The 19168-nt window shown below is 44.7% G+C and overlaps 6 protein-coding genes across 6 annotated transcripts; 5 read left to right on the forward strand and 1 right to left on the reverse strand.

Moving 5' to 3' along the window:
* Positions 1–918: 918 nt before the first annotated feature.
* Positions 919–1812, reverse strand: T069G_01193 (uncharacterized protein; the record flags this gene model as incomplete). Its single annotated transcript, XM_056168403.1, has 1 exon — positions 919–1812. One exon carries the CDS (start codon positions 1810–1812, stop codon positions 919–921), a length of 894 nt encoding a protein of 297 aa, XP_056033719.1.
* Positions 1813–2198: 386 nt separating this feature from the next.
* Positions 2199–2615, forward strand: T069G_01194 (uncharacterized protein; the record flags this gene model as incomplete). Its single annotated transcript, XM_056168404.1, has 1 exon — positions 2199–2615. One exon carries the CDS (start codon positions 2199–2201, stop codon positions 2613–2615), a length of 417 nt encoding a protein of 138 aa, XP_056033720.1.
* A 246-nt stretch (positions 2616–2861) lies between these two features.
* T069G_01195 (CHAT domain-containing protein) lies at positions 2862–6032 on the forward strand (the record flags this gene model as incomplete). Its single annotated transcript, XM_056168405.1, has 1 exon — positions 2862–6032. One exon carries the CDS (start codon positions 2862–2864, stop codon positions 6030–6032), a length of 3171 nt encoding a protein of 1056 aa, XP_056033721.1.
* An 848-nt stretch (positions 6033–6880) lies between these two features.
* T069G_01196 (NUDIX domain-containing protein) lies at positions 6881–7480 on the forward strand (the record flags this gene model as incomplete). Its single annotated transcript, XM_056168406.1, has 1 exon — positions 6881–7480. One exon carries the CDS (start codon positions 6881–6883, stop codon positions 7478–7480), a length of 600 nt encoding a protein of 199 aa, XP_056033722.1.
* A 1602-nt stretch (positions 7481–9082) lies between these two features.
* T069G_01197 (uncharacterized protein) lies at positions 9083–10193 on the forward strand (the record flags this gene model as incomplete). The annotated part of the gene is made up of 2 exons (XM_056168407.1): positions 9083–9891; positions 9986–10193. 2 exons carry the CDS (start codon positions 9083–9085, stop codon positions 10191–10193), a joined length of 1017 nt encoding a protein of 338 aa, XP_056033723.1.
* Positions 10194–11364: 1171 nt separating this feature from the next.
* T069G_01198 (phosphorylase superfamily domain-containing protein) lies at positions 11365–14097 on the forward strand (the record flags this gene model as incomplete). Its single annotated transcript, XM_056168408.1, has 5 exons — positions 11365–11737; positions 11828–12352; positions 12405–13845; positions 13911–14023; positions 14087–14097. The coding sequence occupies 5 exons, from the start codon at positions 11365–11367 to the stop codon at positions 14095–14097; spliced, it is 2463 nt and encodes an 820-aa protein (XP_056033724.1).
* Positions 14098–19168: the final 5071 nt, after the last annotated feature.

The following is a 19168-nucleotide window of genomic DNA, read 5'->3' on the forward strand; positions in this document are numbered from 1 at the left end:
TGCGAGGAGAGTGTGAACGGAGATCGACCTCCGCATACATTCTTACAAATGCCATTCGCTTACAAATGCAACAACTCCGCATTAGCCCAGTGTGGGCTTAGTTTTGAGATTGTGTATAACTTAATTCGTCGTGTTCATTGTATTTGGATGAGTTTCGGGGCGAAAAGTTACGCTCCTCTGGATTCTGGCCTAGTTTTCTAAGGCATCTGACGTTTCCAACTCAGTCGGTGTCGAGCCATTACCCGTGTATTCTATGACAGTTTTCTCGCCTAGATCAGTCAAGCCTGAAACTTGCGTGAAACTGGCTTGATAACAGAGCATCTATCTCATCTGGCTTGTTATCAAAATATATTTCAAGCTTGTCATACTCTGCGTCAAAGCTTATTGACTCTCATCCATTATAAGTTTAACTTCTATAACTGTGTTACAGCTGTTGAACCTTTAGCAGACTTCTATCACTGGCTAAATTATGGTGTCCACTCACTGGGCTTCTCTAGGTTCAATCAGGTCTCCTGCCATTAAAACACTCGCTGCAGTTCTGTATATCGGCTGATGCGAGTCATGGATGGTTAGTCATGTTACGATTATATCTGCATTTTTACTCCGTAATTGACCGCTTACTCTGACCGACCATCTTCGCCGATTCGTTCCGTGTTACTCCCGGACTATGGATCGACAAACTACATGACGGTACATGTAAAATGCTATCTCAAAGCTGCTTTAAAGGGAGTACAAGTAGTAATGGGTATAATTCGCACAATATTAAGGCTGAAGAATGTTTTGCAAAGCCAGCGCCGAAACTACGAGTCTGAATAATGCCATTGGCGCTCTAGTGCCAACATTGATTAAATGGAGTGCAGTGACCGACTCTCTTTTGTTTCAATAGTTGTCAAGATGTAACTATATAGATAGCTACCGCTAGGGTAGCTCCCCATCTTTGATTCCTAAAGGTTGAGGTAGATTCAACACGTCCAGCCAAGGAAAGTCTTCAGCATCAAACTCGCTGTAGCCAAAACATGACGAGTTACCCAGGCTTTGTCTCCCATTAAGCAATACGGGCTCATCTCTATCACCCACAAGTCTCTTAGTCAACAATTTCCGGGGATCTAGTGCGAATTTTACCACAGGTTTCACTGACACGCGCATCCAAAAAGCATCGCCAGGGCGGCAAAACAAGACAATAACACCACGGAATGAGCGGAGAATACCGTTCTTGCTAACCGGATTCTCTGTTAGGTCCCATGTGACTGAATTTGCACCATCGTCATGGTCGTCATCTTGTGCCAAGTTACCATGAACCTCGAGTCGCCCTTCCTCAGTGAAACTTGTCTCTTGGGACCACTTGGCAGACATCTGAGCCGGGCCGAAGGGTGTGTGAAAGACAACAGGTGCGCTAATCTCCAAGATTTTGTGGTTATCTCGCGGTTTGGTTTGCCCAAGTATCTGTCTAGGTGCAAAGTTGGCAACAATAGGGTCCAATGAGGCGTCAGTCGAGCGCAGGTGAGGTTTGCTGATATTTAGAGCTTTCTCAAAGGTGACTTCGATCTCTGCAGAGGAGAAGCGGCCGAGTCCCTTTGGAGGGAAACGGAAGGCGAAGTCAATGCCAAGCAGACATGCAGACTTGTTCTCGTAGGTACCGTATTGAACATGACGAACATAGGCACTGTAGCCTGTTTTGCCGATTTGATCTTGAGTCGCAAGTGACCGATTCACACGTTCGTCGTTCCGAATTCCCAGCAGACCGTCATCTTCATCTGAGAATACAAAGTCGCATTCAAAACCGAGCGCTTGTGGATCTATTGTGTCTGACATCGAGTTAATGATCGAAAATGGCCGACGAACAAGTAATTTATAGTATCTGGTAATGAGAAAGAAGGTCTGAGAAATTATTATATGATGATATCTGAATCTAAAGATTGAAGAATCGTGCCCCGCCACACCAGTGACAAAAGTCCAACGCATTCCAGCGCATGACCACAGCCTTGCATAAGTCCATTCATGTAGGTATGTAACAATGTATTTGGTGCTCCTGCAAGGCTATTATACTAGAGATTTGAGTGGCTAATATCCAAAAATCCAAAGAGCTTGGGTTTTCTCCACCTACAACCTCTGGCAGCCGCCACAGCTCGGATCCCGTCTGAGTAAAGTAGTCATTTGTTTCGCTCAGCACACAGGAGGAACATATATATAATCAGCAAATGGAAACCCATCCAGAACAATCTGCTAATTTGTCACTTGAGGACATTAGGCACAAAATCAGAGCTTACCGCTCTATAGGGCACTTTGCTGAAGCAACGCTACTCATTGAACAGCTGCCGCAAGATGTTAGATACTCGAGGGGCGTAGCAATTGAAGCCGTCCAATTATACCTTGCCCAAGGACAATATCGCTTGGCAACCGATATCTGCAATAATGTTCCCGGACCATCTTCTGCCGAAATCGAGAGCGAAAGTTTCCCATTTTCCAACCACGATGAAGACGTCGTTGCTTTTGAGCTTCTGCGTGTTCTCACATTACGAGTCGTGAGATTCTCGAAAGTCAAGACGGCGCTCGAGATTGCGCAACGATTTGGCAGTGCTTGGAACCTTGGTATGATCGTTTCGATTACAATCTAGATGACTAGCGCTGATTGTAAAACTTAAGATAAGCCTGTCATACTGGATACAATCACTGAAAGTCATGGAGAAAATGAAGGTAGAAGTCCACTGATTTCTAGCACCCAAGGGCCAGAGATAGAAGTGTTCTGTGGGAGCACGTCACACATCTCAGAATACAGAGTGAGTCAATTTCAATGTTCACATGCGATAGCTAAATTTGATTTGACGTTCAAGGTATTAATGATGTCTTTCTATTGGAAAATAATGGTTGCTGCCGCCGTTCACGGTCTGCTTGATGAGTCGGTCACCAAAGCGGCTGCTTCAACGACCATTTCTTCTTTACGGCAAGCCTTGCAGGCTATGAATCGTTTACAAGAGGCTTCCTCTCTCCTTTACTTCGAAGTTCAGCTTATTGCAATCCCGGAGGAAGCAATGCATCGGCTTCAAAGTTTTTTAAATGTTCTGAACGGCGATATGTGGGATGTAGAGAGGGCTCTCACTTTGGCTGAGATTTTTAAACTTCAACTCCAATCTTCTGATGATACAGTTCGCTCAAAGGCTGAAGACACGTTTAAAGAAGCACAAGAACTTTTTAACAAAGTTTCCCATGCTTTCGGTAACATTAACTTGGATTTTACTCGCATTTCTTTTGGTCACACATTTTCGACCGAAGAAAAATTCGTTCAAATACTTAATCTCGTGGGAAAATATTTCGAAGTCAACCATTATGGGCAAATGATGTTATGCCTCACAACTGCTCTCTCTGAGCAAGTTGATGCCTATGTCGAGCAAGTCAAATATGCGATCGAGCTCCAGCAGCAGTTGGCCGATGAAATGGGCAGTGAAATGATACAAACCGCTATTCTGATGCGCGCCGCAGGCTCAGCTAATTTGAATGCGTCGGAATATGGTTTCGCGCTTAATGCCTTGGAGCCTCAATACATGAACCTTCCGGAAGAGGTTGATCCAAAGAGCCACGCACTCTTGGCAAGCATCATGTCAATGATATATGGAAGTTTTGGAAACAATATGGAAGCTCTTAAGGCCGCAGAAGAGAGCCTAGAGATTGCAAAGTCTGGACAATCTTATAAAGCTTGCTCAGACGCTGCTTTCATCTTGGGGCTTCGTCATCTCTCTATCTCTGAGCAGTACCCAAGAAAATCCGCCGAAGACATCAAGTGGCTGTCATCAGCTATGGATATTCTAAAAGAGTGGATTGAAAGTGACGCTGATAATGGCTATACTGATGGAGAGGTCCAAAAGTGTATGCTGGTTGGTAAATGGGAGAATTTGCGAGCATCCGACGACCCGGAACTGAAGTTTACACCAGTTGAGAAACCATGGATTGAAAGAGTGAAGAAACTTTTACCAAGCCAAACAGATGTCCTGAAACGAAGCGAACTTCTAGACCTCGAAGTCAGCATGCTAATGCGCCAAGGGAATTTTTTGGAGAGCTCGAAACTATCGACGGATTATCTCAACGATCTTGATAAGCTGCCATTTGTGCCGCCGATGATTAAAGCGCAGGCGTACTCGAGAGATGCTCACCAGGCATGGCTTTGTTCCCGAGCAATAGTGGGTGAAAATAAAACTACCACTGCAGAAGAACGACTCCATGCCACAACACAGCTATTGTCCGCGCTAGACCTGGCAAATAAATCGCTTCAGCAATGGCGACAAACCAGCAGCTCTGAGTTGATCATTCGCAGCACTCTAGCTCTTGGCAGTCTGCTTTCAGACATACTATCGACGATTTCAGAAGATTTAGAGCGTGATTTACTCAGTGGATTCATGGATGAACTGCAAAAAACAGAAACAATATGCGACGATATGAGACGAAGCGTCATACCCATTGAAGGCCTGACCTCTTTGATGAATAAAAGACTTCTGGTCGCCAAGGATTCGAGCCTCAAGATATACAAGCTAGGAGTCCGCATAGCTTTACGTCTCAATGACTCAGCTCAAGCTTGGACATGGCTACAAAAAGGAAAGTCCAGGGCATTCTCAGACTCTCTCGGCGCAAAACTATTAGTTCCGCAAAATTTACTGCAGAGAATCAATAGCGATCAAACAGCCTGTGACCTTTTGAAGGCGGAACAAATGCATTTAGACGCCCTAAACCAGCCTGGAGTAAATCACATTCTTGTAGCGCGGGAACTTACTTCGATCAGGAAACGCGTTCAAGAGTATCCTCCACTAGCTGAGATTGCTCGAATCAGAAATACGACGCTGAATCTGGAAATAGATCCAGTGTGTCTTGATATGGCACTTTCTAGGACAAATCTTTCCCGAGAAAGAGTAAAATTTGTCGACTGGTATGTTCCGTCATCGAAAACAAAGGAAAATCCGCAGATAATATGCTTTGTACGGACATTAGACGGTACGACCCGGACGAAGCAGTTGGCTATATCTGTTACTCAGGTAGAAGCATGGATTTCTAAAGCCTTCACATACCCTGATATGGCTGAACATCCTCTAAACAAAAAGACGGGCAATCGTCTACTCCAGGAGATGAATGCTCTTGTCGACTGGCTGACAGATTACTCGGCGGAAGGTGATCTTTTAGTGCTCTCTCCATCAGGGCAACTAAATAACGTACCGCTACACGCCTTATTTATCGAAAGAAGACCATTAGTTGAGCGCAATCTGGTAGTTTACGCATCCAGCGCAGCGGTAATGAGCCAGTGTTTAGACCGTAGCGCCTCCGAAAGGAGTTGCGAAGAACGGAATACAGGAGAAACTACAGCCTTTTTCGCAGTGTACGAAGAGCCTCTTCATGTCAATGAGCGCAATCTTATATTCAGTCACATTCAAACCCTTTCCACAGTTCTACCAGGAAATGTTTTCCTCGGACCCGAAGTAACAAAATCGCGTTTTATTGAGACATCCTCCACAGCTACATGGTTGCACTATCACGGCCATGCTCGCTATTGCAAAGAAGATGTTCTTCAATCGTCACTCATTTTGAGCAATGGAGAAGATATTTTCGATAATAGCAATGCTGAAAACCTCCTTCTAGGAAGAGATGAGCTCTCCGTTGTTGACTTGTTCAATACCACTTTGCCGCAAGGAGGCGTGCACTTTACAATCATTGCCTGCGAATCAGCCACTCAGGACTTATCTCCTGGAGATGAACCTCTAGGGATTATCCCAGCTCTGCTTCATGCTGGGGCCACTTCAGTTTTAGGATGTCAGTGGCCCATCAAAAGCTCTGCAGGTCGTGCATTTAGCGAAGCCTTCTACGACGAAGTGAGGTATATGAGGAGCATAACGATAGGCGGTAACCAAACAGTGAACTTGGCCCAAGCATTGGGTATCACTGTCGGGAAGATGAGACGCGGTGAGCTCGGAGTACAGTATAAACAAGCGTACTGCTGGGCTTCGATTGCGATGCATGGCCTGTGGTTCTTTCCGAGTTTCAATGGTGGAACATGAATCATGCACTGCTTTCTTCCATGGGCAACTTCAGCTTGACTCCACTACAGACCAAAATAATATCCCATGAAAATAAAGTTAAAAAAAAATCGCTCCTTTGTATGTATCTTAGCCCCAAAGTCTTGCTTTAGGCATACTCAGAACCATTGAATTTCCTCACTCTTCTTTCGTACCTGAGAAGGTTCTCAATATACTCAATGTGGAACGCTGTCGCCGAGAAGTCGAGCGACTTCGGATTGAATAAGTACATGAGCAGTAAACATGAGCAGCAATAATACAACCTCTGAGCTCTTGCCACGACGCATCTTTCCGACATAAAGATTAAATAATAATCTGTGAAATATGGAGCATTTTGCTGTAGGTACTAAGCTGACAGAAGACAGCGCAGTCTGTTCATCTTTCTGGCGTCCTAGAGGTTATAGGCAACTGACGTATCAATTCGATGGCTATGTAGATATTACCTATTTTATAGGCCCGGATAAATGCTGTTAACATATAGGTATACTTTGATTACCTTCTGAGCTTTAAAATTTTTCATTTTCAACAAATGCTAATTGGTGAAACTCAAGTTGCGGCCTGATTGATAAGGGTATGTTTCGGCGATGACTCACTAGCCGCTGGGCTATAAGCTCATCCGAATTCTCGATTATCGAACAAAATCACCTTCTTCATCCTTTATTAGCCTCAACTTTCAAGCATCGACATTTCGTTTTCGATCCAAGCCAATTCTCAAGCCACAGTGAATGGCCTACAGAGTACACTGCAAGCTATACATTTGCCTTTAAGAGGACAATCACGAGCTTATTAGATTCTCTCACTTTGAGCTTGAGTAGATCTACCTAGCCAGAATGGCCATGGCAACCCAGACGCATGTCGAGTCCTTGTCTATCGACAAATCTGTCAACCTGCAATTACTTAACTATTCAGCCAAAAAATTTCGAGAATGCCAACTCTCTGCGTCTGGCCGACCGTATGACAAGGTCGTGGTTGGGGCGGCCATATTTCGCCATATTCCGAACTTGAGCTCTTCGAAAATGCCCTGCATTCTTCTCTTGAAAAGGGCACCTCATGAACCATACTTCCCCAACATCTTTGAGTTACCTAGCGGGAAAGTCGATTCAACTGACCCGACACTCAAACATGCCCTTGTCCGTGAGGTAAAAGAGGAGACGGGGTTAGATATCACCGAAATCTCCGCACAGCTGAGTCCAATGACATACCAAACTGAGAAAACCATCAAAAGCGACGCAGGAGTCGAAGTGTTTGTTGTCAAGAGCGCTATTCAGCTCAACTATGTGATTTCAGTATCCGATGGATTGGTGAAGTTGAGCGTAGACGAACATTCGGAGAGCCGTTGGGCCACAGAGGAAGAGTTGGATGAACTAGACATTACAGACGAGACAAGAGTAGTCATTCGGGAAGCCTTCCAGTGGAGTGCCAGCCGGTGACAAGGTGAAAGAAAGAGTGGTTCTAGATCTCAGGGTATACCAGAGAGCTGATAGACAATATCTGGTAGATTTCTTTTATTGTCGCTAATGTTGGATGGCCAACAGGCAGATGCTTCAAACAGACTACACAGTCCGTTTGTATAAGAAGATCCCCTCTCAAAGCTATGATAGAGTAATGAAGATAGCAAGAAGTAGAGTAAACGCTTTAATGATCGGCTTCAAAATATCACCTTCAAAGCCATCAACTATTCATCAGTCCTCTTCAATCTTGGGTCTCCCTAGGGCAGCATTGTCCCCAGTGGCCGTATGTATGTCGAATTCAACCAATTATCTAGAAGTCACATCATACTGTATTTAGTCAATTCTGAATGACCAATGCGGAAACGCAAACTGCGACCACGGTTAAGAATGAACTTCAAAGCGCTGAAGAGTGTAATGCTGCAATAGCTCGATTCATGTGCGATGAAGCTCTTCATGCCAAACTATGGAGGGCCAGAAGCGCTTCATTAAAAAGAACTATTTGTGTTTGCCCCGACCTCTGACAATCTCAATATCACAAAGTCACTCGTCGTCTGACCATAGCCACCAAAATTGGACAAACTATCGATTCTATTTACTGATCACTCACATTTGCCACCTCAGCTACGAATTAAACAGCCCAGCTTGTCCAGAACCGGGCAAGGTAGGCTACGGGCACTATGTTTCTGGGTGACAAGGGAACGGCTTCAATTTCAGAAACTAATTGCCTTGACTAGTCGTTGGCGTGCCGAGAATCAAGTCTCAGCCCAAAGCGGGAGCCAATCAAGTCTCGGAATCAACTCCCGTTAGGAAATATTGGACTAACATCTCAGCTTTAGTGTTCGAAATCAATAAAGTGCCATTAGGACAAGATAATAGTGAACTAAGACTCAGCTAGCCACGAAGCGGACGGGTACGAGCTGTGGGGGCTGCATCTTCACAGCCAATAGTGCATATACACAAGCAAGGCAACTTTGGATCGTTCACAGAACCAGGAATGCCTTGCACCACTCTAACCTCTCTGGACACGACACGCCCAGAGTTCGCCCAGGACAGATGTCTATAAATGAGAGCAGATGGTCAGTATTCCACTATTTTTTCACACCCAATATCAACACAGGGTATAACTTACTGGCATACCGCTGCCGTCTCGGCGTTGTTCAACTTTGATCCCATCTCCTCAGGACTAAACTCTGCGCCCTTCAATTTTGAAACTCAATATCTCACAAGACTTCCACGGAGTAATCACGTCGATAGGGCTCTCGAGACAATTAGGCAAGCTGCTCAGACTGTATCGCAAGGCCCTGACCTTGTCAAGACACGGGTACTCAACCAGAGTCACGCGTATCAACGGTGTTACCACAAACGGCGTAAAGGGAGATAAATTTGCGGTCCTCGACAATTTACTAGGCAGCATATTTCACGATTCTAATACAGGGACCTTTGCTCTAGCTGGATAAGCCTTGTCTCACGATCTTCGCCTCCACGCAGCTCTTTTCCAGTCACAGAACCCCCGAAGAGGTTGCTGAGGCCCTTGATTTGTTCGCCCGCTTTTCCCGTTTTCGCCCCAGCCTCACATCAACCATGTTCTCTGCTGCTGGTGCCGTCGGCACAATCCCCTCAGCATATCCCGGAACACTCATTTCCAATATTCTCGCTGGTACTCCTCTACTAGCTAGCACAACGCCATTCTCCTCTGACCATCCCAGCAGCGGGATGCTGAATGGTATTCTGGCAAACGCTCGACACAGCATGCTGGAAATGCTCGACAAGACGCTCGCTCTAGTATCAGTCTCCGAGCAATGGATTAAAGAAATTCCTAACGTGCCCACTACAGAGAGGGAAGTCGCTCAGTGCGCAGCCTTTCAGAAACAGGCCCTAATCTCTTGCAGAATGGCTTTGGAGAATTCGCGTCTTGCCAACAACGCCTTCATGAACTCTAATGGGTGCGCCAGAGAGGAAATCAATCGTTTCGAGAGCGAGATTGCTCTGCTGAAAAACAGAGTCTTGAGCGTAGAAACTCAATACGATCAGGAGATTAACCAAGTGCGCCCACCTCAATTCGCGATGTTTCAAAACTTGGGACTCGGCCAGCCCACTGATGGCACGAAACTCGACGAGCTTAAAGCGCTAAGGGACTCTGAAATAGTTAAGCTCAGAAATCAAATCGTCAGACGCACTCAAGACTTGCAAACCATCAACCAATCTATAACAAATTTAGGCTTATGGGTCGAACTCTGCGAGCGGGCAGGTGGTTATCTTGGGTCTATTTACAACATTCTTACAGCTATTGGATATAGCAATGATACCGATGCCGTCGCATTCAAGGAGCTGATGGGAATCCAGTGGGATCAGATCCACAAGGAGGCTGAGGAGGTGAAATCGTTTCTGCAGTAGGTAGTGATGGTGCTATGGACATGACGGCTATGAATGTCAAGGTCGCCGATATGTAAGCAAATTCGGGGCTCGTACACATTGTTTTGCCAGCTACGGCCTTGCTTCCGCAGTTACGCACCCAAACGAAGAACTCAACCATCATCTAGTGCAACATCAACAAGCTACAGAGGATCATGTAGTTGGCATTATCGGATACTTTGACAAGATCTCCAACTACAAATTCGCCGTCCTCGATATTATAAACTGCATTCGCGAAGCGTATATCCAACCAGCCGCCATGCACTACAACACCGTCTAGCAAATCAGCGCCCTGGCCATCCCTCTTCAACAAGACGACCCCTATCCGACATGAACGCCCACTGCCTTCAGTATCAGATGAAGTCTAACGATACTACAGCGCAATTTAGCGGCGGGGATGCTATGATTGCGAAATAGTAGTGGGCATAAGTGGCGGAGGCTTGTGAGGCGTTGTTGAATGGTTTTAATGATCAGCGCATTTCTCCCATTCATACAGTGTTATTTAAACAATGATAGAAGCAATAACTTTGACGAGTTACCTCTGCTAGCGTTTCTGGTTGTTATAAGCAAGTATTGAAGGTTGTATACGCCGAGGCAAAGCCGGAAGTAATGAGAGTAAGTGGTACATGTAAGACCAGAGTGAAGCCGAACTGGCTCAATATTCCGAACTTTTTGGCCGTAATTTGGAACAGAAAATAACTCCTTTGAACTTATATTATCGTGGATTATCTGCAAAGAACTACTATGCTGCTACGAAGCACATGTCTGGATAAAATCGCATAGAGATACATATTTACATAGCCGGAAGACGATACACGCCAAACCACTTTGCTACAGACGCCGGTGGCTGACATTCAAGCCTGGTAACCACATATCTTAAAGGACGACCACCGGGATAGTAGATATAAATGTGCGCTGGCTTGATAATATATCAAACAACTAAGTGCTGATCGTTATCTCTGCACAGCGATATAATGCCTCTGTGAAGCGCTATAGCTTGAGTAATGCCCTCAACCTCGCAGTCTAATATACAGACAAGCCCTAGATATAGAGGATCTTCGCAGAGGCGACAATCAATATTTCGCAGCTTGGTTAGATAACTTCAAAGTACGTTAGAAGCTTTCCAAATCACACGGCTGCTGCGAGATTGTTGACATAAAGATACTGTCGGCTACGAATCTAGTAGGCTAGCCTTTTAGGTCAATCACCCACATAGAGTCTCTCTCGGAATATAGAAGCATCGGTCAGCAAATATGATACATAGCTGCAGCCTGACCCAACCACATGCGAGCGGGGTCAAGAAGGTTACCATATTTTCCTAATTGCTCAAGAGCTTCTTTAGTTCGTCTCATTCATGCTTGAGATATATCTTTGGAATTTTACAGTATCACTCAAGGCCTACGATGAAGCTCACGGAGCTCAGCTGATAACATTTTAATTCACCAGCAAACATGTCGAACCCTGAAAACTACACAGTTGGGTGGATTTGTGCCATCAGCACTGAGCGTGTCGCCGCCGAAGCTTTTTTAGACGAGAAGCATGAAGGTCCTGAAAATGTCTCTATCCATGATAATAATGCCTACGCTTTAGGGAAAATGGGAAGACACAACGTGGTCATCGCTGTCCTACCTGACGGCGAGTATGGAACAGCTTCTGCAGCTACTGTTGCCAGAGATATGTTACACACCTTCCCCAATATTAGAATTGGCTTAATGGTGGGCATTGGCGGTGGTGTACCAAGTGCCGAGCACGACATCCGCCTAGGCGACATTGTGGTCAGCGCGCCTCGTAACGGGAAAGGAGGTGTATTCCAATACGACTTTGGTAAAACAATTCAGGATCAAGAATTCCGACAAACTGTATTCTTAGACCAGCCACCAACAATTTTAAGAACGGCCATCGCCGGACTTAAAGCTCAATACGAGGCTGAGGGCCACCCGTTGGAAGAAATGATCAGTGACATTCTTGCCAAAAAGCGAAGGCTACAGAAGAAGTATAAGCGACCAGACCAAAGTAGTGACAGGTTGTTCCAAAGGGAAATAGTTCATCCGGCGGATGAAGAAAGCTGTGTAACGGTTTGCCTTAATGATTTGTCTAATTTACAACCTCGACACGAACGAACAGAGGACGATGATAATCCAACAATTCACTATGGCACCATCGCATCGGCAAACCAATTAATAAAAGATGCGAAATTAAGGGACAGGCTCGCAGCCGAGAATGATGTGCTATGCTTTGAAATGGAGGCCGCAGGGCTGATGAATCACTTTCCTTGTCTGGTCATCCGTGGAATTTGCGATTACTCAGATTCGCACAAAAATTCAGATTGGCAAGGGTATGCAGCAATGGCGGCTGCTGCATACGCCAAAGAGCTTCTAATCCGCATACCTCCGAAGAAAATCGAGTCGGAAAAAAGAATCAATGATATAATTATGAAAGGTGAGCTCTCGGTCTATCCCATGGTGAATAGCGTTATACTGATAGAGCAAAGTCGATAAAAAGATAACTGAAGTCGATGAAAAGATAGATGAGATTAGCCAAAATATCCTATCACTCGGCCTTCCAGTTGTGGAGGGAGCTGCTTTTAGCTCCTATGCCGAGCAGCGCAATCCGACCTGCTTCCCAAATACCCGAGTTGAACTACTTCAACGTATATTGAATTGGGCTCATAACCCACATGCCAGAAGTATTTTTTGGCTAAACGGAATGGCTGGGACTGGCAAGTCAACTATTTCACGCACTATGGCCCAGTCTCTTGCCAGAACCAGTCATCTCGGCGCCAGCTTTTTCTTCAAAAGAGGCGAGGGTGATCGAGGGAGGCCAGTCAAGTTCTTTACAACAATAGCGGCTCAGTTAGCAATAATGCAACCAGCCATCGACATTCATATTAAAAATGCCCTTAAGATGAACCCTGACATTGGTGACAAAGGGCTCCAGGAACAGTTTATTACGCTCATCTTACAACCTCTATCCGCAGTCTCTCTGGAGAACAAAGATGCTGCTGTCATTGTTTTGGTTATTGATGCCTTAGATGAATGTGAATTTGAAGATGACATTATACTTATTCTTCGCCTTTTCGGCCGTCTTACAAATTTGAATTTACGGGTCTTCGTTACCAGCCGACCGGAGCTTCCACTTCGTTTGGGCTTTTCTGAAATCCAAGGGGAATTTCAGCAGGTCATTCTCCATGAAATATCGGAGCCAATGATTCAACGTGACTTGTCAATTCTGATACGTCATGAGCTACGAGAAATCCGAGTCAATTATAATAAAACGGTGCAAGAATATCGACAGTTACACAAGGATTGGCCCGGCCAGTCCAATATTGACACTCTGGTGAAGATGGCCACTCCTCTTTTTATATTTGCCGCCACTATATGTCGCTTTCTTGCTGACCGCAAATATGGGAACCCTGATGCCCGGCTTCGCAAAGTCCTAAGATATGAAACCAAAAGTCAAGAGTCTAAGCTCGATGCAACCTATTTGCCTGTCCTTAATCAACAGGTTACCGGGTTTTCTGCAAGTGAGCGAAACGAGGTACTACAACAATTTCAATACATTGTCGGCTCTATTGTGCTCCTTGCAAGTCCTTTACCGACACCTAGTCTGGCACAGCTCCTTGGAATCTCCAGAGATATTATTGATACAAGATTAGATATGCTTCATTCCGTCTTAAGCGTACCGCAATCAGATGGGTCTCCGGTCAGATTACTTCACCTCTCATTTCGTGATTTCCTGGTCGATCCCGAGAAAAGAGGGCAAAATCCCTTTTGGGTCAATGAGGCAGAAGCTCATGCGAGTATAACTAACAACTGTCTGCGCATCATGAAAGAGTTTCTCCGAGAAGACATTTGCAACTTACGATCACTTAGGCTGGAGGGTTCTACAATTAATATTCAAAACATAACTGTGTTTATTCCTGCTGCAATTCAGTACGCATGCCTGAATTGGGTATTTCACCTTCAAGAAGCAAAATATCACACTGGAAATTATACAGAAATACTGCAATTCCTGGAACAGCATTTTTTACATTGGATCGAGGCGCTGAGTTTAATACATCAGGCACCAGAAAGCATCAATATGATCAGAAGCCTACAGGCAATTTTACCAGTAAGTCTCTCTATCTACGATTGAGTACCAATTTAGTGGATGAAAACGTTGACCTTGTGATAGAACCAGAGTAACAAAGCGCTCTCTGACTTTTTAGATGACGCTTTGCATATCCTTCAATCAAATTTACAAATAATTACTACGGCGCCTCTTCAACTCTATTCTTCAATTCTTATATTTGCTCCAAGCAAAAGTATCATTAGAAACTTGTTCAAGGGGACAATTCCTAAGTGGATATGTCTTCAGCCCAAGGTAGAGAACAACTGGAGCCAGTGTATACAGACACTCGAAGGTCATAGTCTCTCAGTTATGTCAGTAGCTTTTTCACATGACTCGTCTGTTCTTGCATCAGCTTCGTATGATGGCACCGTTCGCCTATGGCATGCTAGCACAGGCAAGTGCGTCCAGACTCTCAGTGGCCACGGTTCCCCGGTTTTGTCTGTGGGCTTCTCTCACGACTCGTCGTTTGTGGTATCAGGTTCACATGACAACTCTATCCGGCTGTGGTACACCGATACTGGCGAATGTTTCCAAATCCTTCGAGACCATTGCGGCTCGGTTAAATCTGTAGCCCTATCGCATAACTCATCACTTATAGCATCAGCTTCGTCCGACGGTACCATTCGAATATGGCGCACGCGTACAAATAAGTGTATTCAAATACTCAATGTTCCATATTTTGACACCGCTTGTGTGGTCTTTTCACATGATTCGTCCATTATAGCATCAAATTCCGGCTATGGTACTATCCATCTATGGGACACCACTACGGGCGAGTGTATTCGAAGATTGAGAGGCGGGTCGTCAGCGACATCTGTTGCTTTTTCAAGTGACTCGTCACTGGTAGCAGCCGCCTCCGGTAGCATCATCCGGCTGTGGCGTACTGATACAGGCGACTGCATCCGAAAATTCAAAGGCCATTTTGACAGCGTTAATTCTATATCCTTCTCACATAACTCATCGCTTTTGGCGTCAGCTTCGGATGATAATACGATCCGTTTATGGCAAACTACTACAGGCGATTGTATTCAAGAATTGAACGGTCATAACAGCGAAGTTAACTGTGTAACTTTCTCATATAACTCATCGACGATAGCATCAGCATCTAGGGATGGGATCATCCGGTTATGGCACGTCAACCTTGATGATATCCAGGAATCCAAACTCAACACCAATGAGGGCATCCCTCGAGAGCATGCTGAAATTGACGACCGCATCCAGGGAATTGAAGGTTATGGCGCCCGCATAGACAAAGTGGCCTTTTCTCACGATTCATCACTCCTTGCATCGCTTTCATTCGATGGTACCGTCCGCACATGGCGTACTGATACAGGCGGTTGTGTACAACAATTCAAGAGTCGAACTAGCCCCATGTATTCTCCGCAGAATGCATCGTTTGACTGGCATAGCTGCTTAGTTTTCTCACATGATTCATCGCTTGTGGCATTCTCTTTGGGAGATACATCTCTGTGGCTATGCAGTGTTAATACAGGCGAATGCATCCACGAACTCAAAGGTCATGATAAACTTGGCGTCCGTTCCGCTTCGTTCTCTTATGAATCGTTACTTGTCGCATCAACTTCAGCAGGTATCGTCCGGATATGGCGCGTTGATAAAGGCTATTGTCTGCGCATATTTAAGATCTGGGAAGCTTGCTTAGTGGCCTTCTCACCTGAGGATTCATCGCTTATAGCATCAGTTGCAGAGCAAGACAGTCGAATATGGTCTATTATTACAGGCGAGTGTGTGCAGATACTTGAGAACCCAAAACCTTTTTATCATTCAGTCGCTTTCTCACATGATTCGTCGCTTGTAGCAGCAACTTTCGGAGGTACCATTCAGCTATGGCGTTCTGATACAGGAGAGTGTGTCCATGAATTCCATACGCACAAAGATCACTTTTTGACAGGAGTATCATTCGCACTTGACAATTTACACCTTCTTACACCAGTGGGGATATTTACTACTGTAGAAGGCGAGTACAGTTTCCGTGCTGAGGGTTATGGATTTAACGTAGATCGCTCTTGGATCACGTGGAATGGAAATAACCTGCTGTGGGTGCCGTCAGATTATCGATCACATGTCACCGCTGTGAATAAGTCAACTGTAGCTGTCGGCTGCACTTCAGGAAGAGTTTGGATAATGAGATTTTCAGCTTATACACAATGATATATCAAATTGAAATAACACCAAATGAACGTTTTGTATCGGCATGCATATTTCATTTTAATTATCTGACAGAGTACATATCCAGTTACTACTTAATTTGCCAAATACATTGTAAGTGCTGAGGGCTGTGGAGATGTTCTTCAAAAGGGCGGCATACGATCCATCATATCTTCAACTATCATGAAGCAACTGTATTATTTCCTTAACTAGAAACAAGCTGTACACGATGAGTAAGTATCGTCTTGGACGGAACTCGCTCTCCGGTTAATATTTATCACATATGATTATAAATCACGGATAATAATATCTATCTCTACCTACCTAATTTTACTACCTATATCGTCTCTATCTAAAGAGGGGGTCCCTCATGGCAAAACTGCACAAAACTGCAGATACTCCACCAATTCCATTACATCCTTCATGTTTACTGGCACTAGTTTGTTTGCGGATCAGAATCCATTCGATGACTAGATATTATATAGACAGATATATGGGTGATTTTAATACAGAAAACACGTCATCAATGGGTAAATCTTCTACAGTCGTGCCCCAGGGATGCATGTGCAACTATTGGATTGACAAGCTACCAAGTGCCAGTCGTACCACCTTGCTTCCAATTTGCGATCCACTGAAGCGCCATTCGAATAACATTTATGATCTTCAAGTCTATAAATGACGCAATTCAACCGCAGAAGCTTTATTATCGGAGATATCACAAGTTTTCAGTATACGTAATTCCATGCTACTGTTCTGTACATGCTGTCCCGGGGCAAAACCTACTAGGCTTCGCCATTAAAGCGATACAAACGACTATAGCGATAGTCTCTGCATTCATTTTTTAAGACATTGATCCTAACTCCATCGCTCATATCGAAGACGATAAGCTCTCCATCGAGTTTTACCAGCAACATAAGCATCTATGGAGCAACACCGCGAAGTTATCAGAGTTCCTTGGCCGGGCCCGAGAATTCGATGCCATCTACTATCCCGGAGGTCATGGACGGGTTTTTTCATCTCGCATTCGATAAGGATTCACACGCTTTAATTGTCGAGTTCTTGAATAAGGGCAAGGTTATCTCCGCTGTATGCCATTGAGTTGCAGCTCTTACTGAAGTCAGCCTGCCTGATGGGACTCTTCTGCTAGCTGGAAAACAGGTTACTGGCTATGGTAACAAAGAGGAGGTACAGGCTCAAGTGACCGAGCATATTCCGTTTATCATTAAGGGCCGCTTGAATAAGATTACTCAAGGTTATACAAAGGCAGCGGAGCCATGGGGGCCCAGCGTGGTTGTCGATAGTAGAATAACCACCGGCCAGAAGCCTACTAAAGCGGTACTCTATATTAAGCATTCAATTTGTACGTTCAATAACAAGATATTTTAAATGGAGATTAGAATAAATATATGGATTTTTCTGCAAGATATTCTCAATATCTGTAATGAGCAGAGTGTATACGGCTGTGTAACAAATCGTCTTGATAGTCGTTTTCTAGGTTACTTGTGTCGTAAAACCTCTCTGCTGATACAAATATGGCTCAATCCACTTGATCCAGTGTTCTTAAAATGGAGTAGCTTTCGTAAAATTCTCGTTGACAAGGGGGGACCGTCTAATCGCATTCACTCGTCCATTCACAGCTGCATCGGGAAGTGGTGCATCGTGACCATTGATGTGATACTTATTGCGCTCCGCCTGGTCTTCTTTTTACTGTACACTAACTCGGACCAATTTTCGATGTTGACTACGCATTAGCAAAAACAGGCCCTGCTTTGATGGTGATCTCAAAACAGACATCTTCAGCAAGCATATTGAGTAAATACGTATAAATCCTGTATATATCATAATAAGCACGCCGTCATTCAACAAATTCAGAGTCATCCCGGCTCCGAAAGTGGGGTCACATCCACCAAATCCTCCATCCGGATTGGCTTCCGTAGCTCAGTTGGTTAGAGCTTCGTACTAATACTTTCAAGTCTTCACGACTCAAAGTCTTGGTAATGCGAAGGTCGCAGGTTCAAGCCCTGCCGGGAGCAATGCTCACCAGCCGCCATTCGGACATGGGATTTCTTTTTTTGTTCTTTTTATGAATTAATTTATACCTCTTTTTCATCAAACTTCCTTTGTCTTATATATATATATATGGGGGGAAAATTGTTGTTCGCTGAGAGTGGAAGCGCATACCTCACTATCAGACTTTTTGCTCCTCCACTTACACACGACGAGACACAGAGCATATTCGACTCACCATCAAGCCTCCACAATGGCTATTTCGCTAAAGTTCTTGCTTTTAATATCTTGTCAATCCAATATACGAGACCGAGTCTCGACCTGGCATGGATAAAACACAGCCACCGTAGTATACACCAGTCCAATCTGTAGGCGTCATACTGAATAAGAAGCGAGATTACATATGCTGGTTTGACACCACTCTCATACCGGAGTAGAATAATAATGAAAACGAGCTGAACACAGAGTAGCTCATCAAGCCAAGTTTTAAAATTGGCGGTGGGGAGTGGGACGAGGAAGTGCAAAATTGTTTTTATTTTTATTTTGTTCATTAAGAAGCATCTAAGCCCAGCGCTCGCGTGCTGGCCTCGAGGCATCAAGTCAATCCAGCTTGATGAAGCCAAGGCATTATCTAAAAAATAGTATATCTAAAGCTAACAAAACAATGTCTATCTTGAAACCCGCTAGGCCCTTCAACCAAGTGAGCGTCCCTCCCCCTCGTCGGGAAATTTGAAGACGTCTCACAGTGGCTCTAGAGTGGGAGGCTGGCCGCGTTGGAAGCAGTCAATAGCCTGCCCACTCTGAAGGGGCTAAGCGGGTCGGTATAATATATACCGTTTAATCAAGATAGTAACATCCACAGACTTTTTGCTACGTAAACCTGCGGTTCTATATCTACACATGCTGTTGCAAGGATTCAAGGCCTCGGGGTTTAGCCGAGAAAATTATACAAGACCTTCAGTACTCATTCCA

Source organism: Trichoderma breve, chromosome 1 (assembly GCF_028502605.1).
Source record: "Trichoderma breve strain T069 chromosome 1, whole genome shotgun sequence".
NCBI lineage: Eukaryota > Fungi > Ascomycota > Sordariomycetes > Hypocreales > Hypocreaceae > Trichoderma > Trichoderma breve.